The sequence below is a fragment of the Coregonus clupeaformis genome, chromosome 34, assembly GCF_020615455.1.
Source record: "Coregonus clupeaformis isolate EN_2021a chromosome 34, ASM2061545v1, whole genome shotgun sequence".
In the NCBI taxonomy this organism is placed as follows: domain Eukaryota; kingdom Metazoa; phylum Chordata; class Actinopteri; order Salmoniformes; family Salmonidae; genus Coregonus; species Coregonus clupeaformis.
In genome coordinates, this window is record NC_059225.1 from 26,505,328 (window position 1) to 26,524,103 (window position 18,776).

At 49.3% G+C, this 18,776-nt stretch overlaps 1 protein-coding gene across 1 annotated transcript in view; it reads right to left on the bottom strand.

Moving 5' to 3' along the window:
* Positions 1-6,722: 6,722 nt before the first annotated feature.
* LOC121557071 (high affinity cationic amino acid transporter 1) overlaps positions 6,723-18,776 on the bottom strand; it is a 59,070-nt gene continuing 47,016 nt past the window's right edge. The window contains exons 9-13 of the mRNA XM_041870947.2: positions 17,740-17,842; positions 14,851-15,059; positions 13,520-13,671; positions 9,907-10,015; positions 6,723-9,471 (exon numbers count right to left, since the gene is read on the bottom strand). Coding sequence (XP_041726881.2) covers positions 9,275-9,471; positions 9,907-10,015; positions 13,520-13,671; positions 14,851-15,059; positions 17,740-17,842 — 770 coding nt within the window. The 3' untranslated portion in view covers positions 6,723-9,274. The remainder of the gene's footprint in view (positions 9,472-9,906; positions 10,016-13,519; positions 13,672-14,850; positions 15,060-17,739; positions 17,843-18,776) is intronic.

Below are 18,776 nucleotides of genomic sequence, written 5' to 3' on the forward strand. Positions count from 1 at the left end.
GTTAAAGCTTGGTCGCAAATGGGTCTTCCAAATGGACAATGACCCCAAGCATACTTCCAAAATTGTGGCAAAATGGCTTAAGGACAACAAAGTCAAGGTATTGGAGTGGCCATCACAAAGCCCTGACCTCAATCCTATAGAAAATATATGGGCAGAACTGAAAAAGTGTGTGCGAGCAAGGAGGCCTACAAACCTGACTCAGTTACACCAGCTCTGTCAGGTGGAATGGGCCAAAATTCACCCAACTTATTGTGGGAAGCTTGTGGAAGGCTACCCGAAATTAAGCTCAGGAGCATCCTGTTTCCATTGATCATCCTTGAGATGTGTCTACAACTTGATTGGAGTCCACCTGTGGTAAATTATTTGATTGGACATGATTTGGAAAGGCACACACCTGTCTATATAAAGGTCCCATAGTTGACAGTGCATGTCAGATCAAAAACCAAGCCATGAGGTTGAAGGAATTGTCCGTAGAGCTCCGAGACAGGATTGTGTCAAGACACAATTTCTGCAGCATTGAAGGTCCCCAAGAACACAGTGGCCTCATCATTCTTCAATGGAAGATGTTTGGAACCTCCAAGACTTTTCCTAGTGCTGGCCGCCTGGCCAAACTGAGCAATTGGGGGAGAAGGGCCTTGGTCAGGGAGGTGACGATGAACTCGATGGTCACTCTGACAGAGCTCCAGAGTTCCTCTGTGGAGATGGGAGAACCTTCCAGAAGGACAACCATCTCTGCAGCACTCCACCAATCAGGCCTTAATGTTAGAGTGGCCAGACGGAAGCCACTCCTCAGTAAAAGGCACATGACAGCCCGCTTGGAGTTTGCCAAAAGGCACCTAAAGACTCTCAGACCATGAGAAACAAGATTTTGTGGTCTGATGAAACCAAGATTGAACTCTTTGGCCTGAATTCGAAGCGTCACGTCTGGACGAAACCTGGCACCATCCCTACAGTGAAGCATGTTGGTGGCAGCATCATGATGTGGGGGTGCTTTTCAGCGGCAGGGTCTGGGAGACTAGTCAGGATTGAGAGAAAGATGAATGGAGCAAAGTACAGAGAGATTCTTGATGAAAACCTGCTCCAGAGTGCTCAGGACCTCAGACTGGGGCGAAGGTTCACCTTTCAAAAGGACAACGACCCTAATCACAGAGCCAAGACAACGTTGGAGTGGCTTTGGGACAAGTCTCTGAATGTCATTGAGTGGCCCAGCCAGAGCCCGGACTTGAACCCGGTCAAACATCTCTGGAGAGACCTGAAAATAGCTGTGCAGCGACGCTCCCCATCCAATCTGACTGAGCTTGAGAGGATCTGCAGAGAAGAATGGGAGAAACTCCCCAAATACAGGTGTGCCAAGCTTGTAGCGTCATACCCAAGAAGACTCGAGGCTGTAATCACTGCCAAAGGTGCTTCAACAAAGTACTGAGTAAAGGGTCTGAATACTTATGTAAATGTCATATTTCAGTTTTTTATTTTTTATAAATTGGCAGAAATGTCTAAAAAATAATTTTTTGCTTCATCATCATTGTGTAGATTGATGAGGGAAAAAAACAATTTAATTCATTTTAGAATAGGAATAATATGTATATTTCTCTTTAATAGATTATTAAACATGTAACTGGGCCAATATCAGTACAATAAACTTGATTAACAATTGTTCTTATGTTAATATTATCATTCTATCATGGACTTTTAATTTAGCTAGCATAACCTAACTACAATTCTACAAGAACACCGATCATCCTTTCAGCTACCTCCAGGGACACCTATCATCCTTTCAGCTACCTCCAGGGACACCTATCATCCTTTCAGCCACCTCCAGGGACACCTATCATCCTTTCAGTTACCTCCAGGGACACCTATCATCCTTTCAGCCACCTCCAGGGACACCTATCATCATTTCAGCCACCTCCAGGGACACCTATCATCCTTTCAGCTACCTCCAGGGACACCTATCATCATTTCAGCCACCTCCAGGGACACCTATCATCCTTTCAGTTACCTCCAGGGACACCTATCATCCTTTCAGTTACCTCCAGGGACACCTATCATCCTTTCAGCCACCTCCAGGGACACCTATCATCATTTCAGCCACCTCCAGGGACACCTATCATCCTTTCAGCTACCTCCAGGGACACCTATCATCCTTTCAGCTACCTCCAGGGACACCTATCATCCTTTCAGCCACCTCCAGGGACACCTATCATCATTTCAGCCACCTCCAGGGACACCTATCATCCTTTCAGCTACCTCCAGGGACACCTATCATCCTTTCAGCCACCTCCAGGGACACCTATCATCCTTTCAGCTACCTCCAGGGACACCTATCATCCTTTCAGCCACCTCCAGGAACACCGATCATCCTTTCAGCCACCTCCAGGAACACCGATCATCCTTTCAGCTACCTCCAGGGACACCTATCATCCTTTCAGTTACCTCCAGGGACACCTATCATCCTTTCAGTTACCTCCAGGAACACCTATCATCCTTTCAGCCACCTCCAGGGACACCTATCATCCTTTCAGTTACCTCCAGGGACACCTATCATCCTTTCAGCTACCTCCAGGGACACCTATCATCCTTTCAGCCACCTCCAGGGACACCTATCATCCTTTCAGCCACCTCCAGGGACACCTATCATCCTTTCAGCTACCTCCAGGGACACCTATCATCCTTTCAGCCACCTCCAGGGACACCTATCATCCTTTCAGCCACCTCCAGGGATACCTATCATCCTTTCAGCCACCTCCAGGGACACCTATCATCCTTTCAGCCACCTCCAGGGACACCTATCATCCTTTCAGCTACCTCCAGGGACACCTATCATCCTTTCAGCTACCTCCAGGGACACCTATCATCATTTCAGCCATCTCCAGGGACACCTATCATCCTTTCAGCCACCTCCAGGGACACCTATCATCCTTTCAGCTACCTCCAGGGACACCTATCATCCTTTCAGCCACCTCCAGGGACACCTATCATCCTTTCAGCTACCTGCAGGGACACCTATCATCCTTTCAGCCACCTACAGGAACACCTATCATCCTTTCAGCTACCTCCAGGGACACCTATCATCCTTTCAGCCACCTCCAGGGACACCTATCATCCTTTCAGCTACCTCCAGGGACACCTATCATCCTTTCAGTTACCTCCAGGGACACCTATCATCCTTTCAGTTACCTCCAGGGACACCTATCATCCTTTCAGCCACCTCCAGGGACACCTATCATCCTTTCAGCCATCTCCAGGGACACCTATCATCCTTTCAGCAATCTCCAGGGACACCTATCATCCTTTCAGCGACCTCCAGGGACACCTATCATCCTTTCAGCTACCTCCAGGGACACCTATCATCCTTTCAGCCACCTCCAGGGACACCTATCATCCTTTCAGCCACCTCCAGGGACACCTATCATCCTTTCAGCTACCTCCAGGGACACCTAACATCCTTTCAGCTACCTCCAGGGACACCTATCATCATTTCATCCACCTCCAGGGACACCTATCATCCTTTCAGCTACCTCCAGGGACACCTATCATCCTTTCAGCCACCTCCAGGGACACCTATCATCCTTTCAGTTACCTCCAGGGACACCTATCATCCTTTCAGCCACCTCCAGGGACACCTATCATCCTTTCAGCTACCTCCAGGGACACCTATCATCCTTTCAGCTACCTCCAGGGACACCTATCATCCTTTCAGCTACCTCCAGGGACACCTATCATCCTTTCAGCCACCTACAGGAACACCTATCATCCTTTCAGCTACCTCCAGGGACACCTATCATCCTTTCAGCCACCTCCAGGGACACCTATCATCCTTTCAGCTACCTCCAGGGACACCTATCATCCTTTCAGTTACCTCCAGGGACACCTATCATCCTTTCAGTTACCTCCAGGGACACCTATCATCCTTTCAGCCACTTCCAGGGACACCTATCATCCTTTCAGCCATCTCCAGGGACACCTATCATCCTTTCAGCCATCTCCAGGGACACCTATCATCCTTTCAGCGACCTCCAGGGACACCTATCATCCTTTCAGCTACCTCCAGGGACACCTATCATCCTTTCAGCCACCTCCAGGGACACCTATCATCCTTTCAGCCACCTCCAGGGACACCTATCATCCTTTCAGCTACCTCCAGGGACACCTATCATCATTTCATCCACCTCCAGGGACACCTATCATCCTTTCAGCTACCTCCAGGGACACCTATCATCCTTTCAGCCACCTCCAGGGACACCTATCATCCTTTCAGTTACCTCCAGGGACACCTATCATCCTTTCAGCCACCTCCAGGGACACCTATCATCCTTTCAGCTACCTCCAGGGACACCTATCATCCTTTCAGCTACCTCCAGGGACACCTATCATCCTTTCAGCTACCTCCAGGGACACCTATCATCCTTTCAGTTACCTCCAGGGACACCTATCATCCTTTCAGCTACCTCCAGGGACACCTATCATCCTTTCAGCTACCTCCAGGGACACCTATCATCCTTTCAGCCACCTCCAGGGACACCTATCATCCTTTCAGTTACCTCCAGGGACACCTATCATCCTTTCAGCCACCTCCAGGGACACCTATCATCCTTTCAGCCACCTCCAGGGACACCTATCATCCTTTCAGCAATCTCCAGGGACACCTATCATCCTTTCCGCCACCTCCAGGGACACCTATCATCCTTTCAGCCACCTCCAGGGACACCTATCATCCTTTCAGCCACCTCCAGGGACACCTATCATCCTTTCAGCTACCTCCAGGGACACCTATCATCCTTTCAGCTACCTCCAGGGACACCTATCATCCTTTCAGTTACCTCCAGGGACACCTATCATCCTTTCAGCTACCTCCAGGGACACCTATCATCCTTTCAGCCACCTCCAGGGACACCTATCATCCTTTCAGCTACCTCCAGGGACACCTATCATCCTTTCAGTTACCTCCAGGGACACCTATCATCCTTTCAGCTACCTCCAGGGACACCTATCATCCTTTCAGCTACCTCCAGGGACACCTATCATCCTTTCAGCCACCTCCAGGGACATCTATCATCCTTTCAGTTACCTCCAGGGACACCTATCATCCTTTCAGCCATCTCCAGGGACACCTATCATCCTTTCAGTTACCTCCAGGGACACCTATCATCCTTTCAGCCACCTCCAGGGACACCTATCATCCTTTCAGCCATCTCCAGGGACACCTATCATCCTTTCAGTTACCTCCAGGGACACCTATCATCCTTTCAGCCACCTCCAGGGACACCTATCATCCTTATTGTTACCTCCAGGGACACCTATCATCCTTTCAGTTACCTCCAGGGACACCTATCATCCTTTCAGCCACCTCCAGGGACACCTATCATCCTTTCAGCTACCTCCAGGGACACCTATCATCCTTTCAGCCACCTCCAGGGACACCTATCATCCTTTCAGTTACCTCCAGGGACACCTATCATCCTTTCAGCCACCTCCAGGGACACCTATCATCCTTTCTGTTACCTCCAGGGACACCTATCATCCTTTCAGTTACCTCCAGGGACACCTATCATCCTTTCAGCCACCTCCAGGGACACCTATCATCCTTTCAGCTACCTCCAGGGACACCTATCATCCTTTCAGCCACCTCCAGTGACACCTATCAGCCTTTCAGCCATCTCCAGGGACACCTATCATCCTTTCAGCCACCTCCAGGGACACGTATCATCCTTTCAGCCACCTCCAGGGACACCTATCATCGTTTCAGCCACCTCCAGGGACACCTATCATCCTTTCAGCTACCTCCAGGGACACCTATCATCATTTCAGCTACCTCCAGGGACACCTATCATCCTTTCAGTTACCTCCAGGGACACCTATCATCCTTTCAGTTACCTCCAGGGACACCTATCATCCTTTCAGCCACCTCCAGGGACACCTATCATCCTTTCAGCCACCTCCAGGGACACCTATCATCCTTTCAGCTACCTCCAGGGACACCTATCATCCTTTCAGTTACCTCCAGGGACACCTATCATCCTTTCAGTTACCTCCAGGGACACCTATCATCCTTTCAGTTACCTCCAGGGACACCTATCATCCTTTCAGCCACCTCCAGGGACACCTATCATCCTTTCAGCCACCTCCAGGGACACCTATCATCCTTTCAGCCACCTCCAGGGACACCTATCATCCTTTCAGCCACCTCCAGGGACACCTATCATCTTTTCAGCCACCTCCAGGGACACCGATCATCTTTTCAGCCACCTCCAGGGACACCTATCATCCTTTCAGCCACCTCCAGGGACACCTATCATCTTTTCAGCCACCTCCAGGGACACCGATCATCTTTTCAGCCACCTCCAGGGACACCTATCATCCTTTCAGCCACCTCCAGGGACACCTATCATCCTTTCAGCTACCTCCAGGGACACCTATCATCCTTTCAGTTACCTCCAGGGACACCTATCATCCTTTCAGCTACCTCCAGGGACACCTATCATCCTTTCAGCCACCTCCAGGGACACCTATCATCTTTTCAGCCACCTCCAGGGACACCGATCATCTTTTCAGCCACCTCCAGGGACACCTATCATCCTTTCAGCCACCTCCAGGGACACCTATCATCCTTTCAGCTACCTCCAGGGACACCTATCATCCTTTCAGTTACCTCCAGGGACACCTATCATCCTTTCAGCTACCTCCAGGGACACCTATCATCCTTTCAGTTACCTCCAGGGACACCTATCATCCTTTCAGCCACCTCCAGGGACACCTATCATCCTTTCAGCCACCTCCAGGGACACCTATCATCCTTTCAGCCACCTCCAGGGACACCGATCATCTTTTCAGCCACCTCCAGGGTAGAATAAAACAGATTTCTGGAAGTGTTTAGAAGTAAAAGGTATTTAAAGATGTAGCCAGATATGTAATACTAGACTAATCTATAAAGAACAAACGCCACCCAGACCATTCAGCTTATTCATAAAACCTTTTCCATGTTTCTATAAGAAGTGACCACAGCAGTATTAAGGGCCCTGATTCAATCTGAGCCGTGTTGTAGAGCTCCGTTTTTAAAGGCAATGCTCCTGCATTTGCGGAGATCACATTCACCGTAAACACTGCATGTCTGCTCAATTGAAAATTACCTTTAAATTTTAAGCACACTACAACGTGCCTGGGATTAAATCACTGCCTTACATTAAATGCATGGATGCAGTTACACACAGCAACCAGCACTGTGACAATGAATCACCTGTCAATATTCACCTAGCAGTTTTAACACTCACATTTCATGTATCGATATTCAACTATTGGTTATCAATATGAACAAATTATCTGTTACTATTCACCCATTCATAATCATTGGGCTGGTATCACCAGGCTTCAAGGGAATAGGATGACATCATCTATAGAGGTGAATCTATAGACGTGAATCTATAGACGTGAATCTATAGACATGAATCTATAGACGTGAATCTATAGACATGAATCTATAGAATTGAATCACTTGAATCTACAGATGTGAATCTATAGACGTGAATCTCTCCAACCCTGTTCCTGGACCGCTAATGTACCTGATTCTAATGATTGTGTGCTGGTTGATTAACTGAATCAGATTAGTTACAACTGGGGTCGGAGCAAAAAACCTACAGGAAGCTCTCCGGGAACAGGGTTGGAGACCCCCCTGGAAGGTCTACTGATGATGTGTAATACGCAGCGGCCTCTAGTGGTGAGCCACATTCCCTACATCACAGCGTCCTCTAGTGGTGAGCCCCGTTCCCTACATCACAGCGGCCTCTAGTGGTGAGCCCCGTTCCCTACATCACAGCGGCCTCTAGTGGTGAGCCCCGTTCCCTACATCACAGCGGCCTCTAGTGGTGAGCCACGTTCCCTACATCACAGCGGCCTCTAGTGGTGAGCCACGTTCCCTACATCACAGCGGCCTCTAGTGGTGATCCACGTTCCCTACATCACAGTGAGACGGGAGATCACAGAACTTTACAACAAGCCTATGTCCTGCTAGAGGAGGATGGAACACTTCAGACTAGAAAAATGCTAAACACCAGATAACCGTTTCAGAGGAAACACACATATATAGTTCATCACATCCCTGGTTTTGGCAGATCTAATGGCAGTTATCATAGCGTATATCCTAGTGTCTACCTTCCCAGACAGAAGTTATCATAGCGTATATCCTAGTGTCGACAGCAGTTTGACAATACTCTGAAAGTGTTGAGAGTATAGATATGCCTCATCAAACAGTATGATTATCTTGAAGATTACCAGACAGGGTTTCCATGGCTACCAGACAGGGTTTCCATGGCTACCAGACAGGGTTTCCATGGCTAGCCATCTAAGTCACTCAGTTCCAAAAGTCATCTGAGTGACTCAGTGATAAATCTCTCCCTCGTGACAACCCGGATGGCGTGCTCAACCTCAATGCATAACTTTAGCCCCAACCAATACATTTGAATTTTAACCAACAGATTTGTGTTTTTGTTCATTGTATAACACCACCTTTTTATTAACCTTTATTTAAGCAGAGAGTCATGCTGAGACCACCATCTCTTTCGCATGTAGAAGGACAAAGCCCCTAAAGTGTATTTTTGTTTCTTTGAGGGTATAAAATCCTGTATTGGAAATGGCACTCAATCCTTCCTGAGCTGTGAGAGAACCATGTGCCAGTTAGTAGAGCCTCCCCACTGCGCACAGACGTCAATTCAACGTCTATTCCACGTTAATTCAACGTAACTTCATTGAAATGACTTGGAAACAACGTTGATTCAACCAGTGTGTGCCCAGTGGGTCCAGTCAAACCCAGTCCCTAACAGCAACATTACACTACCCACCACATCAACCCACACTCTCCCCAAAATGGAGGAGGATAAGATCCAAGATGTCTGCTCAGTTTCTCTAGGTTTCCCTGGGTTAGTATGGTTCTCCTGTCTGTAGTAGGAAACCCCTCAGGAACAGCAGTATATCCTCTCTGCAGTAGATCACTCCTGCTTTCTCTACTCTTTTCTTTCTGCATTAGACATTTGTTTTTCCTACCCAGGAACACCTGCGAGAAACTACATGTGCGTAAGTCTAAAGCCGGGTGTTTTTCAGGACCCTGTTAAAAAACGACATGGTACATCCCAAAATGAGACGGTTCATTCCAAGAGGGTTCTATCCTGTTGATAAAGGTTCCAGACAGACAAACGTTCCAAAGGGGCGTGTTGAGGTGTGGTATGTAGGCTGGTCAGGGCAGGGCAGGGCAGGCTATGGCAGGTGTCTGCTGGGTCCTAGCGCTCTACAAGTCTCCGTCCTCCTCTCCCCGGTCCTCCAGCCCATTATGTAGAAACGCCTCTTTCTCAGGAGACATGGGCTCCCTGTTGTGTGAGTGGCTGGGCTTGTAGCCGTTCAGCTCCACATCAGATTCAGGAGAGGAGCAGGCCAGAGCCACCTCAGCACTGTGGTGAATACCGTAGCCAAAGTAGATCACAAACCCTGCAATGAACAGAGGGGTTAATAATGTAATGTCTTGGAAGAGGATATATTTTATTTATTGTATTTGATTTATTTCAGTCCTTATTTCACCAGGTCAGTTGACAGAGAACATATTCTCATTTACAGCAACGACCTGGGGAATAGTTACAGGGGAGAGGAGGGAGGATGAATGAGCCAATCAGAAGCTGGGGATGATTAAGTGGCTATGATGGTATGAGGGCCAGATTAGGACACTGGGTTTAACACCCTTACTATAAGTGCCATGGGATCTTTATTGGCCACAGAGAGTCAGGACACCGGTTTAACGTCCCATCCGAAACACGGCACCCTAACCCTACACAGGGCAATGTCCCCAATCACTGCCCTGGGGTTAATAATGTATTGGAAGAGGATATCTCTATAGAGATGAACTTGCTATAGAAAACTGTTTCTTACCTATAGCCATCCAGACAGCGAAGCGTATCCAGGTGCCTCTGTCCAGCTGCATCATCAGGTAGACGTTGACAAACATGCTGACCACTGGGATGAATGGCAGCAGGGGCACCTTAAGGGGTCAGAGGTCAAATACAAAATATCATGTAGAGGTCAGTTAGTCAGTAACCAAAAAAGTGTTAAACAAATCAAAATATATTTTATATTTGAGATTCTTCAAATAGCCACCCTTCGCCTTGATGACAGCTTTGCACACTCTTGGCATTCTCTCAACCAGATTCATGAGGTAGTCACCTAGAATGCATTTCAATTAACAGGTGTTCCTTCTTAAAAGTTAATTTGTGGAATTTCTTTCCTTCTTAATGCGTTTGAGCCAATCAGTTGTGTTGTGACAAGGTAGGGGGGGTATACAGAAGATAGCCCTATTTGGTAAAAGACCAAGTCCATATTCTGGCAAGAACAGCTCAAATAAGCAGAAATAAATGACAGTCCATCATTACTTTAAGACATGAAGGGCAGACAATATGGAACATTTCAAGAACTTTGAAAGTTTCTTCAAGTGCAGTCGCAAAAACCATCAAGCGCTATGATGAAACTGGCTCTAATGAGGACCAGCACAGGAAAGGAAGACCCAGAGTTACCTCTGCTGCAGAGGATCAGTTCATTAGAGTTAACTGCACCTCAGATTGCAGCCTAAATAAATGCTTCACAGAGTTGAAGTAACAGACACATCTCAACATCAACTGTTCAGAGGAGACTATGTGAATCAGGCCTTCATGGTCGAATTGCTGCAAAGAAACCACTACTAAAGGACACCAATAAGAAGAAGAGACTTGCTTAGGCCAAGAAACACGAGCAATGGACATTTGACCAGTGGAAATCTGTCCTTTGGTCTGATGAGTCCAAATTTGAGATTTTTGGTTCCATCCGCCGTGTCTTTGTGAGACGCAGAGTAGGTGAACGGATGATCTCCGCATTTGTGTTGTTCCCACCGTGAAGCATGGAGGAGGTGTGATGGTGCTTTGCTGGTGACACTGTCAGTGATTTATTTAGAATTCAAGGCACACTTACCCAGCATGGCTACCACAGCATTCTGCAAAGATACGCCATCCCATCTGGTTTGGGCTTAGTGGGACTATCATTTGTTTTTCAACAGGACAAGACCCAAAACACACCTTCAGGCTGTGTAAGGGCTATTTGACCAAGAAGGAGAGTGATGGATGGAGTGCATGACCTGGCCTCCACAATCACTCAACCTCAACCCAATTGAGATGGTTTGGGATGAGTTGGACCGCAGAGTGCAGCCAACAAATGCTTTAACGTTCACACACTATGACACATCTTTCAGAATGCAGGAATGATGATTAAAGAAAAGGTTTATAGTTCTGGTTAATGTATTACTAAACTAACAAGGCACAGGATGCGAGGAGGATGTCATTGAGATTCTCCCGTGGAAATGAGAACAAAGGGAGAGGAACAGTGATTATCGCAGTGGGTTCGGGTGTGGCGAGTTGGCAGGAGAGGGGGCGTCTCCAGAGGGTAATTGGGAGGAGTATGTGGAATTGGCAGGATCCTTCAAAACAGTCTAGATGGGCAGAAGGGTAAGAGCTATGAGGTTATTTGGGAGTTCAATGTGCTTCATCTTGGTGGGGTGGGAGGTTTTAGTATGGGGTGGGAGGTTTTAGTATGGGGTTGGAGGTTTTAGTATGGGGTGGGAGGTTTTAGTATGGGGGTGGGAGGTTTTAGTATGGGGTGGGAGGTTTTAGTATGGGGGGGGGAGGTTTTAGTATGGGTGGGAGGTTTTAGTATGGGGTGGGAGGTTTTAGTATGGGGTTGGAGGTTTTAGTATGGGGTGGGAGGTTTTAGTATGGGTGGGAGGTTTTAGTATGGGGTGGGAGGTTTTAGTATGGGGTTGGAGGTTTTAGTATGGGGGTAGGAGGGTTTAGTATGGGGTGGGAGGTTTTAGTATGGGGTTGGAGGTTTTAGTATGGGGTGGGAGGTTTTAGTATGGGGTTGGAGGTTTTAGTATGGGGTGGGAGGTTTTAGTATGGGGTTGGAGGTTTTAGTATGGGGTGGGAGGTTTTAGTATGGGGTTGGAGGTTTTAGTATGGGGTGGGAGGTTTTAGTATGGGGTGGGGGGTTTTAGTATGGGGTGGGAGGTTTTAGTATGGGTGGGAGGTTTTAGTATGGGGTGGGAGGTTTTAGTATGGGGTTGGAGGTTTTAGTATGGGGTGGGAGGTTTTAGTATGGGTGGGAGGTTTTAGTATGGGGTGGGAGGTTTTAGTATGGGGTTGGAGGTTTTAGTATGGGGTAGGAGGTTTTAGTATGGGGTGGGAGGTTTTAGTATGGGGTTGGAGGTTTTAGTATGGGGTGGGAGGTTTTAGTATGGGGTTGGGGGTTTTAGTATGGGGTTGGGGGTTTTAGTATGGGGTTGGAGGTTTTAGTATGGGGTGGGAGGTTTTAGTATGGGGTTGGGGGTTTTAGTATGGGGTTGGAGGTTTTAGTATGGGGTGGGAGGTTTTAGTATGGGGTTGGAGGTTTTAGTATGGGGTTGGGGGTTTTAGTATGGGGTGGGAGGTTTTAGTATGGGGTTGGAGGTTTTAGTATGGGGTGGGAGGTTTTAGTATGGGGTTGGGGGTTTTAGTATGGGGTGGGGGGTTTTAGTATGGGGTTGGAGGTTTTAGTATGGGGTGGGAGGTTTTAGTATGGGGTTGGAGGTTTTAGTATGGGGTGGGAGGTTTTAGTATGGGGTAGGAGGTTTTAGTATGGGGTTGGAGGTTTTAGTATGGGGTTGGAGGTTTTAGTATGGGGTGGGAGGTTTTAGTATGGGGTGGGAGGTTTTAGTATGGGGTAGGAGGTTTTAGTATGGGGTGGGAGGTTTTAGTATGGGTGGGAGGTTTTAGTATGGGGTGGGAGGTTTTAGTATGGGTGGGAGGTTTTAGTATGGGGTAGGAGGTTTTAGTATGGGTGGGAGGTTTTAGTATGGGGTTGGGGGTTTTAGTATGGGGTTGGGGGTTTTAGTATGGGGTGGATTGTAAATTCGTTAGGAGTCTTGTACAGTGAAAGGAAAGTTCTCAGGCTGTCTGTTTACTGTCTGTGTCTTAAGTCTGGTATGTTAGTGACAGAGAGAGTTTTGGGAGTCCAATGTGCTTTATCTTGGTGAGGTTAGGGTCTTGGTGGGGTTAGGGTCTTGGTGGGGTTAGGGTCTTGGTGTTAGGGTCTTGGTGGGGTTAGGGTCTTGGTGGGGTTAGGGTCTTCGTGGGGTTAGGGTCTTGGTGGGGTTAGGGTCTTGGTGGGGTTAGGGTCTTGGTGTTAGGGTCTTGGGGTTAGGGTCTTGGTGGAGTTAGGGTCTTGGTGGGGTTAGGGTCTTGGTGGGGTTAGGGTCTTGGTGGGGTTAGGGTCTTGGTGGGGTTAGGGTCTTGGTGTTAGGGTCTTGGTGTTAGGGTCTTGGTGGAGTTAGGGTCTTGGTGGGGTTAGGGTCTTGGTGGGGTTAGGGTCTTGGTGGGGTTAGGGTCTTGGTGGGGTTAGGGTCTTGGTGGGGTTAGGGTCTTGGTGGGGTTAGGGTCTTGGTGGGGTTTGGGTCTTGGTGGGGTTAGGTTAGGTATTGTATACACACCTTAAAGGACAGCTTGGTCTTGCTCTCTGGTTGTCTCCAGATGATGAAGGTGAGGAGCAGACACACTATGAAGATGACGGTCAGAGCTACGATGTTCCACACTGCAAATCCTCCCTGTACTGCTAGTATACTGAACACCAGGATCAGAAAACCTATAGGAGGAGAGGAGAACAGGAGAGGAGGGCAGGAGAGGAGGGCAGGAGATGGACAGGAGGAGAGGAGAGGAGAGGAGGAGATGGTCAGGAGAAGAGGAGAGGAGGGCAGGAGAGGAGGGCAGGAGGAGAGGAGAGGAGGGCAGGAGAGGAGAGCAGGAGGAGAGGAGAGGAGGGCAGGAGAGGAGGGCAGGAGGAGAGGAGAGGAGGGCAGGAGAGGAGGGCAGGAGGAGAAAGAGGAGGAGATGGTCAGGAGGAGAGGAGAGGAGGGCAGGAGGAGAGGAGAGGAGGGCAGGAGGAGAGGAAAGGAGGGCAGGAGATGGACAGGAGGAGAGGAGAGGAGGGCAGGAGGAGAGGAGAGGAGGGCAGGAGAGGAGGGCAGGAGGAGAGGAGAGGAGGGCAGGAGAGGAGGGCAGGAGGAGAGGAGAGGAGGGCAGGAGGAGGGGAGAGGAGGGCAGGAGAGAAGGACAGGAGGAGAGGAGAGGAGGGCAGGAGAGGAGGGCAGGAGGAGAGGAGAGGAGGGCAGGAGAGGAGGGCAGGAGAAGAGGAGAGGAGGGCAGGAGAGGCAGGCAGGAGGAGAGGAGAGGAGGGCAGGAGAGGAGGGCAGGAGGAGAGGAGAGGAGGAGATGGTCAGGAGGAGAGGAGAGGAGGGCAGGAGGAGAGGAGAGGAGGGCAGGAGGAGAGGATAGGAGGGCAGGAGATGGACAGGAGGAGAGGAGAGGAGGGCAGGAGGAGAGGAGAGGAGGGCAGGAGAGGAGGGCAGGAGGAGGGGAGAGGAGGGCAGGAGAGGAGGACAGGAGGAGAGGAGAGGAGGGCAGGAGAGGAGGGCAGGAGGAGAGGAGAGGAGGGCAGGAGAGGAGGGCAGGAGAAGAGGAGAGGAGGGAGGAGAAGGACAGGATGACAGGAGAGGAGGGCAGGAGGAGAGGAGAGGAGGGAGGAGAAGGACAGGAGGACAGGAGAGGAGGGCAGGAGATGGACAGGAGGAGAGGAGAGGAGGGCAGGAGGAAAGGAGAGGAGAAATGGGGAAGGGGTGAGAGTGGAGAGGGATGAGAGGAGAGAGGAGAGAGGAATGAGAGGAGAGGAACGTGTGTTTGTGTGCCTGCCTGCATACATGTGTGTGAGAGAAAGTCTCTGTGTGTATGTGTGTGTCTCTGTGTGGCTTCCTGTCCCCTCCTTTACCCATGAGGCTGACAGTGATGTTGACAGAGAAACCGGACAGGGCTGAGGGTTCAGTGTTGTCAGGGAACAGGACGGTCTTCAGGCTGAAGTGTTCCTTTACACCAGGCAGGACGCCCATGCTGGGGGCGGAGATACCATCACTCAGCTCCATCTCCTCCACGGTACTGGTCATCTGATAAGCCGAGGAGCTGGGATGCTCTGGTTGGTACCTGGAACAGAGAGGAGGGTTATCTGCGTCACAAATGGCACCCTCATTCCCTATTGCAGTGTTTCTCTAGCCTCTCCTTGGGGACCCACAGACGTTTCACGATTTTGTTGTAGCTCTGAACTAACTGACCTGATTTACCTATTCAAAGGTTTGATGATTAATTAACAAGTTGAATCGGGTGTGCTGGTTCTGGAATATGTGAAATACATGGAACGGCTGGGGGTCCCAGAGGAGAGGCTTGTGAACCACTGTCCTATTGTACTCTATAGGTAATCTCTGGTGGACAGACTACTTCAACATAACTGGTAGCGTAGATCTGTCCTGATACAACCAGATGCATGAGGTAATGAGCGGCATTAAGTTCTGGTGATTTGGATAAATCATGATTCTGCAGGCGTCAACATCTTTCAAATTTCAGAAGGGGAGGCTCATAGACCGTAACTTGCAGCTCTTTGTTCTGGTGTTATGATACTGATGATTTGTCACCACAGATGGTTTGTTTACATTTCTACCGTTGTGGCTAGATGGAGTAGGCCTACAGCTCCATCTAGTGGTGACGTCGGGGACAACAGTTAACAACTGTTTCATTATAGCCTTAACCTAACCCTTTTCCTAACCTTAACCTTAACCTCATCCTTCTAACCTGCTAAATTCATTATCCTAATCTGCTGCATTAGTTCTCCTAACCTGCTACTTTAATTCACCTAACCTGCTGCGTTAGTCCTACTAATCTGCCATGTTAATTACCCTAACCTGCTGCGTTAGTCCTACTAATCTGCCATGTTAATTACCCTAACCTGCTGCGTTAGTCCTACTAATCTGCCATGTTAATTACCCTAACCTGCGATGTTAAATATCCTAACTTGTCATGTTAGATATCCTAACCTGCCATGTTAATGATCCTAACCTGCCATGTTAATTCTCCTAACCGGCTGTGTTAATTCTCCTAACCGGCTGTGTATGCAGACCATCAGTATCACCACACTGGTTCTGATCCTCCTTCTATCTCTTAGGGTTACTAGACTCAGTCGAAACATTACAGATGGAGATAATCACTTTTCAATGGGAGTCATCTGTTGATAGATATGATTGTCCTCTCACCTGAGGACTAGAACGCATGCTGCCACCAGGGTGTAGGGTTTAGGGTGTAGGGTTTAGGGTACTAACCTGAGGACTAGAACGCATGCTGCCAACAGGGTGTAGGGTTTAGGGTGTAGGGTTTAGGGTACTAACCTGAGGACTAGGACGCATGCTGCCACCAGGGTGTAGGGTTTAGGGTGTAGGGTTTAGGGTACTAACCTGAGGACTAGAACGCATGCTGCCACCAGGGTGTAGGGTTTAGGGTGTAGGGTTTAGGGTACTAACCTGAGGACTAGGACGCATGCTGCCACCAGGGTGTAGGGTTTAGGGTGTAGGGTTTAGGGTGTAGGGTTTAGGGTACTAACCTGAGGACTAGAACGCAGGCTGCCACCAGGGTGTAGGGTTTAGGGTGTAGGGTTTAGGGTGTAGGGTTTAGGGTACTAACCTGAGGACTAGAACGCAGGCTGCCACCAGGGTGTAGGGTTTAGGGTGTAGGGTTTAGGGTACTAACCTGAGGACTAGAACGCAGGCTGCCACCAGGGTGTAGGGGTTTAGGGTGTAGGGTTTAGGGTGTAGGGTTTAGGTACTAACCTGAGGACTAGAACGCATGCTGCCACCAGGGTGTAGGGTTTAGGGTGTAGGGTTTAGGGTACTAACCTGAGGACTAGAACGCATGCTGCCACCAGGGTGTAGGGTTTAGGGTGTAGGGTTTAGGGTACTAACCTGAGGACTAGAACGCATGCTGCCACCAGGGTGTAGGGTTTAGGGTGTAGGGTTTAGGGTTTGGGGTACTAACCTGAGGACTAGGACGCATGCTGCCACCAGGGTGTAGGGTTTAGGGTGTAGGGTTTAGGGTACTAACCTGAGGACTAGGACGCATGCTGCCACCAGGGTGTAGGGTTTAGGGTGTAGGGTTTAGGTACTAACCTGAGGACTAGGACGCATGCTGCCACCAGGGTGTAGGGTTTAGGGTGTAGGGTTTAGGGTACTAACCTGAGGACTAGAACGCATGCTACCACCAGGGTGTAGGGTTTAGGGTGTAGGGTTTAGGGTACTAACCTGAGGACTAGGACGCATGCTGCCACCAGGGTGTAGGGTTTAGGGTGTAGGGTTTAGGGTACTAACCTGAGGACTAGAACGCATGCTGCCTCCAGGGTGTAGGGTTTAGGGTGTAGGGTTTAGGGTACTAACCTGAGGACTAGAACGCATGCTGCCACCAGGGTGTAGGGTTTAGGGTGTAGGGTTTAGGGTACTAACCTGAGGACTAGGACGCATGCTGCCACCAGGGTGTAGGGTTTAGGGTGTAGGGTTTAGGGTACTAACCTGAGGACTAGGACGCATGCTTTCACCAGGGTGTAGGGTTTAGGGTGTAGGGTTTAGGGTGTAGGGTTTAGGGTACTAACCTGAGGACTAGGACGCATGCTGCCACCAGGGTGTAGGGTTTAGGGTGTAGGGTTTAGGGTACTAACCTGAGGACTAGAACGCATGCTGCCACCAGGGTGTAGGGTTTAGGGTGTAGGGTTTAGGGTACTAACCTGAGGACTAGAACGCATGCTGCCACCAGGGTGTAGGGTTTAGGGTGTAGGGTTTAGGGTACTAACCTGAGGACTAGGACGCATGCTGCCACCAGGGTGTAAGCCAGCAGAGTCCCTATAGACATCAGATCTACCAGGTCCTTCAGGTCAAACAGAAAGGCCATGATAGCTGGAGGAGAGAGTCAGAAAGGCCAAATGTTTGATCCACTCATTAATGTAAAGTATAATACATTATCTCTGCTCTCTGTCCTCTCTCTGCTCTCTGTCCTCTCTCTGCTCTCTGTCCTCTCTATGCTCTCTGTCCTCTCTCTGCTCTCTGTCCTCTCTATGCTCTCTGTCCTCTCTCTGCTCTCTGTCTCTCTCTGCTCTCTGTCCTCTCTGCTCTCTGTCCTCTCTCTGCTCTCTGTCCTCTCTATGCTCTCTGTCCTCTCTCTGCTCTCTGTCCTCTCTCTGCTCTCTGTCCTCTCTCTGCTCTCTGTCCTCTCTCTGCTCTCTGTCCTCTCTCTGCTCTCTGTCCTCTCTATGCTCTCTGTCCTCTCTCTGCTCTCTGTCCTCTCTCTGCTCTCTGTCCTCTCTATGCTCTCTGTCCTCTCTCTGCTCTCTGTCCTCTCTCTGCTCTCTGTCCTCTCTCTGCTCTCTGTCCTCTCTCTGCTCTCTGTCCTCTCTCTACTCTCTGTCCTCTCTCTACTCTCTGTCCTCTCTCTGCTCTCTGTCCTCTCTCTGCTCTCTGTCCTCTCTCTACTCTCTGTCCTCTCTCTACTCTCTGTCCTCTCTCTACTCTCTGTCCTCTCTCTACTCTCTATCCTCTCTCTGCTCTCTGTCCTCTCTCTACGCTCTGTCCTCTCTCTACTCTCTGTCCTCTCTCTGCTCTCTGTCCTCTCTCTGCTCTCTGTCCTCTCTCTACTCTCTGTCCTCTCTCTGCTCTCTGTCCTCTCTCTGCTCTCTGTCCTCTCTCTACTCTCTGTCCTCTCTCTACTCTCTGTCCTTTCTCCTCTCCACTCTTTCCACTCTTATGCTTGATAAGATAAGTAAATATCACTGGGCTGAGACTTTTGAAATAGTGACTACATTACTACAAACTGACCATGTGTGGTTCAAACACA